Source organism: Cupressus sempervirens, chromosome 9 (genome assembly GCF_028749045.1).
Source record: "Cupressus sempervirens isolate cs-2001-9-10 chromosome 9, ASM2874904v1, whole genome shotgun sequence".
In the NCBI taxonomy this organism is placed as follows: Eukaryota; Viridiplantae; Streptophyta; class Pinopsida; order Cupressales; family Cupressaceae; genus Cupressus; species Cupressus sempervirens.
The window spans coordinates 381577149-381594942 of NC_143126.1; the positions used below are offsets into that span (position 1 = coordinate 381577149).

The following is a 17794-nucleotide window of genomic DNA, read 5'->3' on the forward strand; positions in this document are numbered from 1 at the left end:
TGGCAATATATTCCCGTTTTCTTGTCAAAATAGTTGTGGTTAATGGACTTTTCTGATATCTATGGAAAATTTTCTGATTTTACCCAATTGTTTCCCTACCCCTAGCCATAGACTGACATTTTCCAAGTCACTTGAAAAAAAGTTTATCTTCTGGTTTGTCGATTTATTCCCAACAGACTGTTGCTACTTAGATTGCATTCAAACTCAATTTTTTAATTCTAAACAATTAATGCAACGTGGTTAATCCTATTACCAAAAACATTTTTTGCTTCTACAACATCAGCAAAGACTCCTTCCAAGTTTGACACAGAATAAATAAGGAAAATTGTAAGAACTTTCTGTAGGAGGATGTGTGTATTCAAGTGCAGATAGATAGCATAGTCAACAAGGAATACCTAAGCATAGTGGCAAAGTAGTTCAATCTGATCCCACTTCCAAAACAACTGAAGAACACAGCAATGTTTGGATAAAATCAAGGGTGCTCAACAAACAATTATCGTGGCATTCCACAACTTTAGCACAATTGCTTCTATCTCTCAAGGCCGGCCCTCTCAACAGGAGAGGTGCAATTCAGTTCTCAAATTCAGGCCACAAAACTCTCCCCAAGATGGATAAGTGCAAATTCAATAGCAATAACCTCATTACATGGATAAGTGAAATTGTAGTGCTGTAACATTAGCACAATCCATATGAATATCATTTGTAGTTTCTGCATATGATTGTGTATGTATATTTTACACCAAATATTTTAACACAATCATAACCAGAAGCTACAAAGGATGTGTAATGGTGTTATTTTTAGCAAAAGAAATACTTTCATCATCATGTGATATGTTTTCCCAGACCGTCCATTGACACACTGTATAGCAGCCTAGTGGATAATTATGCACTAATTGTGAGAGCAATGGTAGTAACAGATAATAGAATACCGATAATAAACTATTCTCTATTGAGGGCACTGGAAGAGGACAAAGAGGATTCTAAGCCAAAAGAATAGTAGGGGAAGTATTAATTAACTCATAACTAACAATTTCCTGGCAGTGCATTGTTGGGTATCAATACATTATTAACCCTTAAGCTGGTGGGGTATATGAAAGAAAAAAGGGTGGCAAAGCCAATTAATTCCATTGGTACTACCAATTTCATCCACAAGAATTTGGAAACACATCTAAATTACTTTGTGTGAAAAATTCATGGATTTCAAGCTACGTTACTGGATTCACGCAAGGTTCGGATTTGACCACATGTGGCTCCGTTCAGATTAGCAATGTATGGATCACTAATCAGGATGAACCCACAAGGTCAAATCTGAACCCTGTACAAATCCATCAAAAATTCACACAGACCTAGTAGAATCTGACATGAATCCACACAGACCCAGGAGAATCTGGCATGAATCTGCACTGGTTCCTAGGGACCCACAGGCCAAACCTGGAATAAGTACACACAAATCCATATATATATAGATGTTTTTATGTATTGTTTTTACATATTATGCATATATACTTATATATAAACAAGAACTGAATCGCAATTTGGACAAACCCACAAGGTCAAATCTAGACACTGTACGAATCTGTTACGACTCCACACGAACCCAGGAGAATCCAGTGTGAATCCACACACACTCGGGAGAATCCGCGTGGATCCTCAAGGACCCATAGACCAAACATGGAATAAGTACACACAAATCCATATATATAAAGTGAAGGTGTTAATGCATGTAGCTTTGGTCTAACATTACTGTGATCAGCATATACGTATGTATAGATGTACAACAGCATGATGCACACACTGTTATACATATATGCATACGTACGTGTTGTATGTGATCATTCACAGTTTGAAACTGATGACATATATATTTTCAAAGATCATGAAGGCATGATCGAAACTACTTTTAATTCCTCTAATATTTAGATCATGATCGATCTATCCTTCATATCGGGCTGCAGATTTAATGATTGGTAATATATTTAATTACTTTGGTTTAAGTCAGTAACAAATTGTGAGGATTAGTTACCTCCGAATGGGTGTGAGAATGAATGTCCACATCTCCATTCGGAGACATGGCCATTCATCCCCACATCCCTTCCACTTGATATATTTCCAATCTGCTCGAAGTAAACAAGGCATCAAAATCTATTAATGCAAGCACTTCAAAGGATCGAAGGAAATTTTGAGTTCAATAATATTGTTTTATCTCTGTTACTACTGCACTAGCTTCTACAGATTCTAGAAGCGAATCAGTCCATTGGCATTAGTGATCATACTTGCAACACAATTGTGCATCAGTCTGCAAATAAATTAAAATCCAGTAAGAAGCTTTACATGGTATCAAAGCCTTGTTAAGGAGAGATCTCATTAAGTTTAAGAGATCAGATTTCACATTACATTGCAGTCTATCTTTTCTCTACAAGATGACAAACACGTTAAATTTCGCACACCACCTTACAAGTGCTGATAACTTCGAATCCTCGAAACTTCGTATAATGATGTTATTAAAAGAAAAGAAAATAGAATCTTTTGTAAGAGAAGATAAGGAAGAAGAAAACTAAATGGATAGAAAATAATGAGAAAGCCATGAAGATAATCGTGGATGTAGTTCGAGATCACATTGTGCCTATTGTGGCAAAACATGCAACAGCATATTGCATGTTTCGAGCTCTTGAAACTGCATTCATAATAAATAATACTGGCAGAAAACTTGCTCTTAAAAGACAAATCAATAATATCAGCATGAACAAAGGAGAAACTATAAATGCCTTCTTCATGAGAATCATGGATTTGAGAGATCAATTATCTGCAGTCAGTTATGAGTGATGGAGCTCCAAATTTTATCTCCGTGTGTGAAATTATGTCAGAAAGTCTCTTGTGAAAAGGAAATGATAATTGGGAAACTATAATATCCAATCATGGAATGAGAAAAAGTACTCCGATTCTTTGCAAATAAGTGCTGATAGAAGTAACCAAGTTTATGATGGGAAATAAAATAAACATCTGGTCACTTCAATAGTTGGACAAAGATGTCTATTGTCGCACATGTTAAGTTAGTGTTTGATGCCATATGTGGAGGATACTGGACTAAAGTTATCCAAGTGTGCAAATACTATTGAAGAATTTATTGCAAATTTACAGAAGACATTATGCTGTTTGCAGAGGGGGTTTGAGTCAGAATTTGAAAGCAATCATAAAAGGCATGCATCTCATCAATTTGATTACAGATTTTGAGAAGACTTATATAGAGAATGTAAGATGATTTACACAACAGATTTAAGCATAACAATGAGATACTGATGAGCAGATTCATCAGTGTTTTAAAGGTAGAATTGTGAAGAATTTTTTTGAAGCAGCGAACACATATAAAAAACACAATGATGTCACCAGTGACTCATATGCATAGTCATAAACAACTCTGAGTCAATAACCTTCTGACAGTCTGAACTAATGTGAGATGGTTTCCAGCAATATGTATGTTTCCTCAGAGGTGCCTGCCTGTGCTTTGAAGGTGCCATCAATACACATAATAAGACAACAGCAGTCTGGCGGAATGTATTTACAGATTATCGGCATAGAGCTAAGTGGTAGGAGGAAAGCATTTACCAGAGGTCTGATGTCAGTCAGGAATATGTTGAACATATTAACCTTTTGCATCTGCTGAAAGAATTCCTGAGAGTCAGCGGTAATATACAGAAGCCATCAAATATTGATGATTAGGTCGGGTACACTATGAAATAAGTATTGGAATTTCCAAACAAAATGTCCAGGCATCAAAGGATCATCTTCCCTGTATAGTCAAATATGGAATCATAGAACAGTTGCTCCGGAAGTTATTAAACATGAACGATGGAACATTAACAATCAGGACTCCTCAATTACTATCCATCCACCATCAATTTAAATCTTATGTGATTATTAATGTCTGATATGTTTTTAATGTTGCTGCAGGCTCTAAAGAGGAAAACGGGATACCAGTTATATACACAAAGATATGTGATAAGAATACAGTCATCTACCAGATTCAGAATTAGATTTCATATATTTGTTTATACCTTCAGGGATTTGAATGGAATAAGGCAGAACCTGTGAAATAATGTGGAGATTAATATACGGAAAGGAACATTATTAAATTGCAATCGATGCAAAGATCATTACACCAGACGGCACATATTCCTATTTAAAACATGTGGCACCTTCAATATTTGCAGTGGTGATCGAATGACCTGATGAAGACGAAGAAGCTTGGCAATATCTGTTCACGTGGTGAGATCTAAAGTCGAGTCTCCATTTATGCCACCAACGCAGGATGCATCTGAGGAAAGCATTGAGTTTGAAGAAGTCTGAAGTGTCTATGCATGAGAAATGTTTGAGCCCAGTATTGCCTCTATTTTAAAATATATATATAATACACAAAACTATAGAACTCTTGTTCATATTTAATCAGAATTATATTAGGATTAAAGGTTGGTTATTTGTTATAGAAGGGTGCAATGTTTGAAAAGCCAACTGATGTCCTTAGGTGCTCTATAAATATGAGATGTAAAATACAATAGGGAGATATTCATATTCATATTTTAAGATTTTATATACTATGATGCACTTATGATGTATTATATTTTCCGATTGGCAAAGAAAAAAATTCTTGAACAAAGCCCGTGGATTGAATTACCGAGCAAATTTATATGCGATTCCGGAATTGAAATGCAGTAGATAGATCATTTGTAAAGAGTGTCTTTATTGCGATTTTATTTCCGACATAATTATTTATTTTAAATTTTGGAGTTTTAAATTATTATTAAGTTGTGTGTCCTTTATATATATTTTTATTTATTTTCTATAAATACTTTAAAATTCCGATAAGTGGATTGGGTCATTATTGCATTTTAAATTTGATAAACACAACTATTGTGAAATATTTAATTGCTTTCATATTTATGTCTAGTTTGTCTCCATATCACAGGAGTTACAATGCATCCTAGACTAGTTTAAAATTGTGTTTATATAATTGATCCATCACGTCTGGATTATTAATTTGTTTATAGTTTAAATACATTGAACTTTATAAAGTTGTACATGTCAACTTATAATATTGACTCTAATTGCCCATTTAATTAAGCATTGGTCTTTATAATACTCTTGATTCGTAATCCATATGCTAGCAACTGTTTCATTTCTTTCTATTGAGGAATTAATATATTCATTTGTTGTGTTCATTCTTTTATTATCAAATTTATTACTCTTAATTCATAAATTTCAATCTTAAAGTTTTCTATAATTCTTTCCATTAGGAAAGCTTTCATTATATTCGTGTTCTAACCAATCTACTATAAGCATCCTGGGCTCAAGTATTTTGTTTAGAATTAGGTATGCCCGCCTTGGTTTTGCAGAGCCAGAAGTGCAGAGAATTTGAATCGCATTGATTAATCCCATCAAGTTGGCCTTAACTGATTGGATATCCCAACATTGAGCAGGCAAGGCTCAAAGGATTCCAAACTGCAATTTTGTGAACCAATGATGAGATTTACAACCAAGAATTATCCCTAATAACATTGGAAGGACTTCCAAATTCTTGGGAATCTTTTGTACAAGGTATAAGTGCTAGATCTAAAATCTCAAAATTAGATCGACTAAGATCTGATTGTCTTCGAGAAGAATCGAGATTAATGGTTAAGGGAAAACACAAAACCTTAGATGAAGACATTCAAGTTCTTAACACAAACTCTCATAAGAAGGGAAAGAAGAACAACAACAAAAGGAAAAGAAACTTTCATGGAAAAGGACAGTCTAAACACAAAAAAGACGTCCAAAATTCAATGTTTCAAATGTGATCTATATGAACATTATGTGATAAATTGTCCCGATCGATCTAAACCTCAAGCGTCGTTTTCCAAATCTGATAAATCAAACGAAGGACATCAATCTAAGAAATATGCCTTCTATTCAGCATTGTCCAATCAAATTTCAACCAAATCTAACACATGGATAGTTGACAGCAGATCCTCAAGACACATCACTAGATATCAGGATATCCTAGAAAGCATGCAAATAGAAACAGTTGAAGAAGTTACAATTGGTGATGATTTTGTACATTTCGTAAAAGGAGCTGGGACCTGCACCATCAAATTGAAATCTGGATATTCTATTCAGCTTTCTAAAGTTCTTTATGTACCAGGTATTAAAAGGAATTTAATATCAATATCTGCACTTGAATATGATGGTTATAGAATTGCATTCATGGAAGGTAAGGTACTAGCTTGGCCTAATAATTCAACCATAAAGAAGGCTCTAACAATAGGAGTTCAACAAGGATATATGAGCTATGCACTAAGACAAACTTTGCACTTGTGCATGAGACTTCAAATTCAAATGAAATAATGCCATAGAAGATTAGGTCATATCAACTTTCGTGCCTTAACATCCATGGAGAAGTTAGTAACCAAAATGCCCAAATTAAGCCATATTCACAATGAATCCTGCAAAGGTTGTGCCTTAGGGAAAAACACTAAAGCGTCATTCCCTCATAGTTTGAGCAAAACTAAAGATGTGTTGGAACTAGTGCACTCTGATCTATGTGGACCCATGTCTTTACCATCTATAGCAAGGTTCTTGTGCTATGTGATATTTGTTGATGACTTTTCAAGGAAGACATGGATATACTTCCTTAAGTGCAAAGAATCTGAATAGATTATTTCTAAGTTTAAAAAATTCAAAACAATCACTAAAAACTCCTCAAGAAAGAAAATTAAAGTTCTGAGAACAGATAATGGGAAAGAGTACACTTCTAAAGTATTTCAAGAGTTCTGCAAACTTGCTAGGATTAAGAGGGAGTTCACAATCCCCTACAATCCTCAACAAAATGGAGTTGCTAAAAGGAAAAATAGAACTATTGTAGAAGCTGCTAGGGCTATGATTTTTGATCAAAACTTGAGTATGTCATTCTGGGCTGAAGCATCTAATACAACAGTCTATATTCAGAATAGATGTCCTCACTCATATTTGAACAATAAGAGCCCTGAAGAAGCACTTTCAAGAAAGAAACTTGACATCAGTCACTTAAGGATATTTGGATGTCTTGTGTATGTTCATGTACCTAAGGAGAAAAGGACAAAGTTAGAACCTTTTGGAAGAAAAGGAATTCTTATTGGTTTTAGTGAAACAGTAGAAGGATACAGAGTCTGCATACCTGGATAGAAACAAACAAAACTAAGCAGAGATGTCATTTTTGAAGAAGACATTGCCTTTAGAAGAGCCAAAACTTCTGATGAACTAGACATAGTTGACGTATCCCAAGAAGAGGCTCTTGCTCCTAAAACTCAGAGAAAGTGCCTTGAATAGACTTCAAATGAAATTGAGATCCTTCTTGATGACTCAAGAAGAGAGTCTTGATCATTCTAAAAGGCCACTTTGGGCAAGGAAAATTATACATGAAGGAGATGGATTTGTAGCACCTTCAGGAACTTTCTGAGAAAGCAAGAGACCTAGAAAATTGACATACAATGCTTTCATGTGTGAGAATCCAAACCCTGAACCTTCAAGTACTTCAAAAGCACTTAAACATCAAGCTTGGAAAGATGCAATGGTGGAAGAGTATCGAGTGATACTAAAAAATGATGTTTGGTATATAGTTCCTAGACCTAAGGGAAAATTTGTTGTGTCTTCAAAATGGCTCTTCAAAGTTAAGTATGTTGCAGATGGCAACATTGAAAAACACAAAGCTTGTTTTGCGGCTAGAGGTTTTTCTCAAAAGGATGGAATGGACTTTGAAAAAACTTTTGGACAAGTTGCCAGGTATACCTCAGATAGAGCTATAATAGCCATTGCTGCAGCCAAAGTTTGGAAAATCCATTAAATGCATGAAAAAATTGTTTTTTTTAATGGAAAAATTGAGGAAGAAGTATGCTTGGAACAACCAAAAGGATTTGTGACTCATGATGCTGCTTCTTATGTATGTAAATTGAAGAGGGCTCTATATGGACTCAAACAAGCTCCCCAAGCCTGGTATGAAAGGATTGACAAATACAAGAATGTGGCTAATCCAAATCTCTACTTTAAGGTAACTAAAGGTGATATGCTAATTCTAATTCTTTATGTTGATGACCTTCTAATTATAGGGGAAGAACATCTTATTAGTCAGTGTAGGAAGATTTGGCTTTTCAATTCAAAATGAAGGACTTAGGAATTCTTCATTACTTTCTTGGTTTGGAAGTACGTCAGAAGTCTGGAAACATCTTTCTACATCAAAAGATGTATACTGTTGATATTTTGAAAAGATTTGGAATGTGGGACTGTCGATCTATATCTACACCTATGGAACCAACTTACACAAGCTAAACGAAGCAAGTGTTCACTCCAAACTAACTAATCCCACTTCATACAGACAAATAATTGGGTCCCTGATATATCTTGTAAATACTCGACCTGATATCTGCTATGTTGTGAATGCATTAAGTCAATTCATGTGTGAACCTTGTGAGATACATCTTATTGCTTTGAGGCGTATATTAAGGTATTGCCAAGTTACTATTGGAGATGAACTTAAATATGAGAAAATACTAGCTTAGAGTTACATAGATATACTAATTCTGATTGGACCGGAAATGTAAAAGACCGGAAAAGCACATCAGATTGTTGTTTCAGCTTAGGATCAGCTAAGATTTCTTGGATCTGCAGAAAACAAGCTTCAGTTGCTCAGAATTCTACTCAGGCAGAGTATATTGCAGCAGCAATGGCATCTAGAGAAGTGGTGCGGCTTCAGAAGTTGCTTTCCAACTTGCTTTGTGAGCCTATAAAACCTACCACTATTCACTATGATAACAAAAGTTGTATCGAGTTATCTGTGAATCTAGTATTTCATGATAGATCCAAGCATATAGAAATTCCTTACCACCATGTAAGAGACATGGTGGAAAGAAGAGTTATTCAATTAGAATATATTAATACAAGTGATCAAACAGCTGATATTCTCACCAAGGCTCTTCCCAAAGTGAAGGTTGATCATTTTAGAAATAAACTTGGCATGGTAGAAATGTAAGTTTATGAGATTGAGTCTCAACTTGGTAAATTTGTATTATTTAATAAAAGATATTTAAAGTGTAAACTCTTTTGTCATATGTGTGACTACGACTCATGGGCCTACCCTATGTTCATTATTAAAAAGGTGATAATCTTTTATAATGAAATGTTGATTCTAATAATATGAGGTGACGACTTTATAATTACTAGATTACTATCATGATGAATATCATGTGACTTGATATTCATGGAAAAATCATGATAGTTAAAAAAGCATGTTGATGGATATCATGTGACTTGATATTTGTTGAAGATCAATATGTTCAAACTCATGGTGGATATTATGTGACTTAATATCTATGGATATACCATGATCTTTTATGGTGGATATCATGTGACTTGATATCTGTGTAAACACCATAACTGGAAAGAATATCATGAGACTTGATTTTCTTAAATATATCTTGAGGATATTACTTTTCAAATAAGGAGAATTTATATATATGCACTTTGTCTCCCTAGCTAAGAGAGAGAGTTAATGCACGTAGCTTCGGTTTGACATTATTGTGATCAGCATATACGTATGTATATATGTACAACCGTATGATGCACACACTATTATACATATATGCATACATACATGTTGTATGTGATCATTCACAGTTTGAAACTGATGACATATATTTTCAGAGATCATTGAGGCATGATCGAAGCTACTTTTAATTCTTTTGATATTTAGATCATGATCGATCTATCCTTTATATCGGGCCGCAGATTTAATGATTGGTAATACATTTAATTACTTTGGTTTAAGTCAGTAACAAATCGTGAGGATTAGTTACCTCCGAATGGGTGTGGGATGAATGGAGACATGGCCATTCATTCCCACACCCCTTCCACTTGATATACATCCAATCTGCCCTAAGTAAACAAGGCATCAAAATCTATTAATGCAAGCACTTCAAAGGATCGAAAGAAATTCTGAGTTCAATATTATTGTTTCATCTCTGTTATTACTGCACTAACTTCTACAGATTTTGGAAGCGAATCAGTCCATTGGCATTAGTGATCATACCTGCAACATAACAATGCATCAGTCTGCAAATAAATTAAAATGTGGTAGGAAACTTTACAGAAGGCAACAGGAGGGAGGATGGGCATGCCGTAGTACAAATGCAACAAGAAGCAAAACCAAATGTTGATGAGGAACGCAAATTGGAAGCCAAGTGAGAAAAATATGTTAAATTAATATGGTTGCAAAAGAGAATCCATTTGAATTTAAGGAATTGAATTTTGACAAGGCAAAAATTGACAAGGACAAGTTAAATTAATATGGTTGCAAAAGAGAATCCATTTGAATTTAAGGAATTGAATTTTGACAAGGCGAAAATTGACAAAGACAAGACCAAATCCTATTAAAGCAATTCCAAAGGTATCTAAGAAATATGGATGATAAGGCCTCATTGATAAAACTTCTGAGGTAAAAAGAGGGGATTATGAAACCAATGGAGATCAATTACTCTAGTAGAATAGTCGAGAGATGCATGGGGTCCACAAGCATCATCAATAAGGTATTCTAAATGGCACACCTTCATGTGTGATAAGAGGGTACACAGACTACCTAAATAAAAAGAAGGATGAATCAAACTACTGCTTGTTAAGAGCAAGAAATGGGTGCAATTGACATTGAATTGAGAAATAGGCATTTGCATTCAAACTTTTGCCTGTGACCATGCCTACAGCTTATAGGTTTTCAAGCATGGTGTTATATCTTTGATAAATACTTATTTAAACATATTAAATTTTATTCTGGCTCAATATCATTGTTAGTATTCAAAGTTGCAGGGAAATGGCATCAGATACAGAAAAAAACATTTTTAAGGGCCCCAATTTGGATATGGCCGGATAGGACATCAATAAAAAACGTATACACATATTTAACATCATTTTCTAAGTTATTTTAGAAGATCTTCATTACTGTAAAAGCAATATAGATACAAATGCTACATAAATAACGATAAGTTAACTGAACACTCCACTATATGCAAAAATAGTAAAGTTGCATTGGAATATTACCCAAAAAATGGGTCACTGAAATGGAAAAACAATTCATTTATCTTTCCTAATTTGGTGTAGGTTTTGTTTGTACCAGGAATCTTTTTTTTAAATTGCATGGATAAAGTTTTTTTAACTTAAATTTGGGAAGATTTATGTCAAATTTAAAAAATAATCAAATCACATAGTATTCGGCACAGTTAGAAAATTGAAGTTTTTTGGACACACACAGGTGTAGTATTCAACATGTAAAAAGGTTGTATTGGATTAGTATCCAAATTGGATATGGGGATACACACACCCAAGGAGGGGCAGAGGAGTTTCAGGCTCCTCTGCTAGTATTTGATCAGTTATTTTAAGTTCAGGTAATAATTTTCAGATCAACTATAGTCTATTATCTCGAATTATATCTTAATTTGTTTTGAATGGAAAGAGTTCCCTTGTTTCCATATGCAGCCCATTGTAACTCCCCCCTTCCAATTCCAGGTTAATATATGACAATTTGAAGAAATAAAAATCTCACAAACCCGTGTGAAGAGTTTATGCATTATGCAAGATTCAGTACTAACAGAAGACAAATTGAAGATTAAGAAAGGCTATTAGGAATCAGATAAGAGGAAATTAAAAGAAAGCAACCTGCTGAGGTCCCAGACCATAAGTCTTTGATCACCACCAGAGGAAGCCAATATTGTTTCATTTTTTGGACTCCACCTTACTTGAATGACCTCTTCCCTGGAATGCATCAGAAAGAAAAATTCATATCAAGTGAAAGATGTAAAGAAAAGAAGAATAAATAATTACCCAGTGGTTTTGCATGGCATGTTTAAGAGGTGATTTCAACCAGCAGTAAACCAAACTTCAAAATACAGCTATCTCCTAGAAGGCTACATGTCGCAAAAAGTGTAGATGAGATTCTATACAGGTATAAGCAAGGTGTGAATATTAATTAATCTCAAACGTGCAAAATTCACAATAAAATTAATATAGAACTAAAAACACTTTATGAGCCTGTCCCTTCCATCTTTCATGTCAACTTGAAGCCTGCAACATTCTATTAGTATTTTGTATAATTGCATCAAAATGCATGTTACTGGGCATTAGAAAAGAAGAAGGAACTGCAGAAAGAGGCCTTTACGGGTGTAGAGTAGTGATATCCTGGTTGTATTTGGAGAGAAAGAGGTCGTTTGGGGAAAAATTGTTTTTGCTTCCACAGTTGTCTTAATATGCTGTGGCAAAATCCTTTCCTGTAATCTCCAATGCCATATATATTCCATCTTGAAGCTTTCACTGTCCAACATAAGATGTCTCAAAAAGGTATATTTAGATAATTGTGGATGGCTTGTTGATTGTTCCTATGCTCCGTCATTCATTCAATGACATGAGTAGGCAACTCAGTTAAATTTACAGTTATAAAAGCAGATATTACTACTATCCTATATTGCATTCAATGACATGAAGAAGAGACCATCATGAGAGATTTTTCAAGCTGGAAATTAATAAAGATCTCTCAATCAATGGACACAATCTTGACAAGATAAAGTTGGATGAAGGCCAAATTGCAATCTGCAAAACCGTTGTGATCCAAACATTATAAAGATCCAAGAAATGAGTAGAACCCAAAGGCAAAGAGAAAGACTGGACCTGAGCATATGAAGCACTGCAGGACTGCAATGGCCCTTCAAGGGTGGAAATCCAGCAATACGAAGGAGAGATCAATGTTGATCAGCACAACAACTGGCTTTGCCAACCAGATATAAGCTCCAGCTTTCATCAATTATGTGAAGTACAGATTACTTTTGCTTGTTCTAAATTATACAGTCATGCATTTGGTGGGAGATGACATTGGAGCTCATTTGGACCAGCTAGGACTTAAACCTAGGACCTCCCATTTTATGCTGGAGTGCTATACCGAACAACTGGCCCCTCTTGGCCAGCTCATTGTCAGTCCAGGTGTGGCTTATTTCCAACACCCCTCCTTAAGCCACACTACAGATGCTTGACGCTCCTAGCCTGGCTCTAATGCCACTTGTTGAGCTGCTGCTCATTTGGACCAAATAGGACTTGAACCTACAACATTCCATTTGTTGCTGGAGTTCTCTACCGAGTTACTGGCTCCTATGCCTTATTTCCAACAGATTTATTCTTATCTCTAGATTTCAATAATATAATCAAGATAACTAAATATAAGAAATTTAATAAACAAATCAATTTTGACTCTTCCATAGCTTGATAGGAAAAAGAATAAAATAGAGGGGTAACTTTACATGCAATAGCCAAAGCAAAGTAAATGCAAACAAACTGTTAGATGCAAGACAAGTAACCAAAATGGGCCTTAGCACACAACCAATGCATGATGTTCAATTACATGAACAAGAGCAGAAATTAAGGTTCCCAAACACTATAAGGTCAAGTTTGGCAATACTGGAGACTGCATTGGTGATGTACAAGTAGATATAGTTCAGCTTGATTCTTGTCATGTAAGGTTTGCTAGGTATTGCAGATATGAGTAGATGCAATACTCACATGAATAAGACCATAGTTAGGTGGTTATAGTGATGCGTTAGGCAAGGGCTATACTAAACTCTGCAAAACCACTCCACTTAATTAAATGTCAATTTATGCATTAACATAGACTACATGGATGAAACATAAAAATGGTGTTCCACTTGATGCTTGTGTAGTGTTGGCTAGTCAAATGCACAAATGGAACAGATGCAATACAAGTGAGAAAAGCATAAGCATTTAGAGACGTCTCAATAAATTAAGAGAATTCAAATCATGTTTCTTAGAATCTGTACTATCTCAAAAAAGTCCCTTTAGAATTGAAAAAATCAAATAATTTGCTTACCCATAGAAATTACATTGATTATTCGCCGAGTTCTAATAACTAATTTAAATAGTAAATGAAGTACAGTAAACATTAATAAACATGTAATTTCTAACTTTAGCGTGAGAAATTTAAAGCTTTTGAAAGTATAAATTTTATGATCAATGCCCATAGTGGTACTGCTCTGAAGAGATGGGGTTCACCACTTGGTGTTGTTGTTATGCCCACCAAGATTTAAACTTCCGCCAGGCCATTGTGATCACAGGCTTGCGGCTTCGCTGATCCAATGTGCTCACAGGTTTGGGCTTCAGCTTTGTTAAATGAGGCTGAAGTCCCTTGTGTTAGATTGTGGTGACTGATCAAGAAAGTACTGTACATACTTCATAAATAGTGGGGTTCGGGGCATTGCCTCGAAAAAAAAATTTGAGCAGTAGCCGACATGGTAGCCGACATATTATGGCCGACATGTTATAACCCTAAAGTGGTTTAATACTTGTATAAAAGGGCTTAGGGTTGGGTATTTTTCATAATGTTGTGATACGAAATTGGTTCTTGCGGCAATATTGAGCTGTAAGGGATTACGGATTGTAATCAAGTTGTAATCACTGGATTGTAATAAGATCGGACTTGCTGTTTGGTGGACGTAGCCCAGGGATTGGGTGAACCACGTTAAATCTTGGTGCCTTGTGTTCATTTTTGTGTGTTCTATTATTTTCTGTTATTGGTTATATTTGCATGTAGTTTTTATTTCTGTCTGTGGTTTATCCTAACAAGTGGTATCAGAGCAAGGTTGTCTTTCAGTTATCCTCTGCAGGAAAGTCTCACGGTTAAGTGGGAGTCTCACAGTTGAGTGGAAGAGATGGCAGATGAGGGTAAGTTGAGGGTTGACAGGTTTAATGGACAGAACTTCCAGTTATGGAAGATGCAAATGGAAGACTATTTATATCAGAAGGATTTATGGAAGCCGTTAGAAGGAAAAGCCAAGAATCAGGGAACTATGTCAGAGGCTAAATGGGATCTTTTGGACAGAAAGGCACTCGAAAGCATTCGATTATGCTTGGCACCATCGGTGGCATTTAATATTACAAAAGCAAAGACGACAGAAGATTTGATGAAAACCCTAGCGACACTGTATGAAAAGCCCTCCGCTTCAAATAAGGTATTTCTCATGAAGCGTTTATTTAATATGAAAATGGCAGAAGGTGGATCTGTTGCAGATCATTTAAATGAGTTTAATACTATTACTAGTCAATTATCTTCTGTGGGTATCAATTTTGATGAAGAAATTAGGGCTCTCTTGATTTTGTGTTCTTTGCCTGAAAGCTGGAATGGCTTGGTAATGGCGGTGAGTAATTCTGTTCCTGGATCTAGTACCCTAAAATATGATGATGTGATCGGTGTTATTTTAAGTGAGGAAACTCGTAGAAAATCCTCAGGTGGATCTACATCAAAAAGTGTTTTAAATGCACAAAGCAGGGGCAGAACGACTGAAAGAGGAAGTAACTCTGGAAATCGTGGGAAATCAAGAGGAAAGTCAAAGGGGAGGAGGTCTCAATCGAGAGGACCAAATGATTGCTGGTACTGTGGGAAACCAGGGCACAAAAAGAAAGATTGCTGGAATCGAAAGAAAAATGAAGGAGATAAATCAGATGGAGACAAGGAGGCAAATGTGGTAAGTAACAAATCCGAAGAGGATGCTTTGCTTCTATCTTTAGAGAGTGTTGATAATTCATGGGTTTTAGATTCTGGTGCTTCATTTCATGCTACACCTCATAGAGGTTATTTCATTGATTATGTCCAAGGGGATTTTGGGCTTGTTTATTTGGGGGATAATGAACCCTATCAGATTGTTGGAAAGGGAAAAATTAAGATTAAGTTGCAGAATGGGAATCATTGGCTACTACATGAGGTAAGACATGTTCGAAAACTAAGTAGAAATTTAATTTCAGCAAGGCAACTCGGTGATGAGGGTTGTGTAGTTACTTTTAATGATAAAAATTGGAAGGTTTCAAAAGGTTCCCTTGTAGTAGCAAAAGATGTGAAAGTAGGCACCTTATATCTTTGTACACGTCATATTGTTCCTTCTACTTTGATTGTTTCAGAGAAAAATGAATATTCAGAAACAATTACTGCAGTTGAGCAGGGAGAACAAATAGCTGTTGTAGATTCTAATACAGCGCTATGGCACAATAGACTTGGGCACATGAGTGAGAAAGGTATGAAAGTACTTCATTCAAAGAAAGTTTTACCAGGTCTAAAATGTGTGAATATGGATTTCTGTGAAAGTTGTGTGTATGGAAAACAAAAGAGAGTGAGTTTTGTAAAGACAGGGAAGGAAAACAAAAAGGAGAAATTAGAGCTTGTGCATACAGATGTATGGGGACCAGCCCAAGTATCTTCCCTTGGTGGCTCTCATTATTATGTTACATTTATTGATGACGCAACTAGAAAAGTATGGGTTTATTTCCTTAGACAGAAATCTGATGTATTTCAAACTTTTAAGAAATGGAAATGCTTGGTTGAAAATGAGACTGGTAAGAAATTAAAATGTCTCAGATCTGATAATGGTTGTGAGTATTGCAGTCATGAATTTGAAGATTATTGCTCCACTAATGGTATTCGTAGACAAAAAACTATTCCAAGGACTCCACAGGAAAATGGAGTGGCTGAACGCATGAACAGGACTATAATGGAGCGCGCAAGGAGCATGAGGTTGCATCCTGGGTTGCCCTTACACATGTGGGCGGAGGCTGTCAATACTGGAGTATATTTGATTAATAGAGGTCCCTCTACTCCTTTGGGCTGTGGTATTCCAGAGGAAGCATGGACTGGTAAGAAGGTGAGTTATTCTTTTCTCAAGACCTTCGGTTGTGAAGCTTTTGCTCATATAGACTCTGAAAATAGAACCAAGCTAGAAGCTAAATCAAAGAAATGTGTCTTTGTTGGATATGGCATTAATGAATTTGGTTATAGGCTTTGGGATTTTGAAAGTCTTAAAATTATTAGAAGTGGGATGTCATATTCAATGAGAAAGTGTTATACAAAGATTTGTTGCAGCAACATGAGAAGAAAGAAGATGATTATGTAGTGCTGGATGATACTCCAAAAGCTGATGTTCCAGCCATTCCTCATGATGTGCAACAACTGCAACAACAAATACCACACACACCAGTGAATGTTAGACGGTCAACAAGACAAATTAGACCTCCACAAAGGTTTTCTCCCTCTTTGTATTCTATTTTACTTACTGATGCTGGTGAACCTAAAAGTTATGATGAAGTTGTGCAGGTGGATACAAAGATTCAGTGGGAGTCTGCAATGAAAGATGAAATGGACTCTTTGCTGAAAAATAAGACATGGGATTTGTGCAAGTTGCCTGCAGGTAAAAAGGCTTTACAGAATAAATGGGTTTACAGGTTGAAAGAAGAGGAAGGAGGTAAAAAAAGATTTAAGGCCAGGTTAGTTGTAAAAGGATTTGCACAGAAAAAGGGAATTGATTTTGATGAGATATTTTCTCCTGTTGTTAAAATGACTTCTATTCGTACTGTTTTAAGTCTTGTGGCTACTGAAGATTTGCATTTAGAGCAGATGGATGTTAAAACAGCCTTTCTTCATGGTGATTTGGATGAAGAAATATATATGGCTCAGCCACAGGGTTTTGAGGTCAAAGGTAAGGAGAACTTAGTGTGCAAATTGAAGAAAAGTTTATATGGCTTGAAGCAAGCACCTCGGCAATGGTATCTGAAATTTGACAGTTTTATGCATGAGCATGGATATAATAGGTGTCATTCAGATTACTGTGTTTATTTTAAGAGGTTGGATGATGATAGCTACATTATTTTATGTTTATATGTTGATGATATGCTTGTAGCTGGGTCTAACATGGATCATATTAAGGGG

General features: G+C 35.6%; 1 protein-coding gene across 1 annotated transcript in view; it reads right to left on the reverse strand.

The window, feature by feature from the left end:
* The window catches only part of LOC149538864 (histone-binding protein MSI1-like), a 135266-nt gene that overhangs the window by 1871 nt on the left and 115601 nt on the right, over positions 1–17794 (reverse strand). The window contains exon 5 of the mRNA XM_089800216.1: positions 11704–11799. Coding sequence (XP_089656342.1) covers positions 11704–11799 — 96 coding nt within the window. The remainder of the gene's footprint in view (positions 1–11703; positions 11800–17794) is intronic.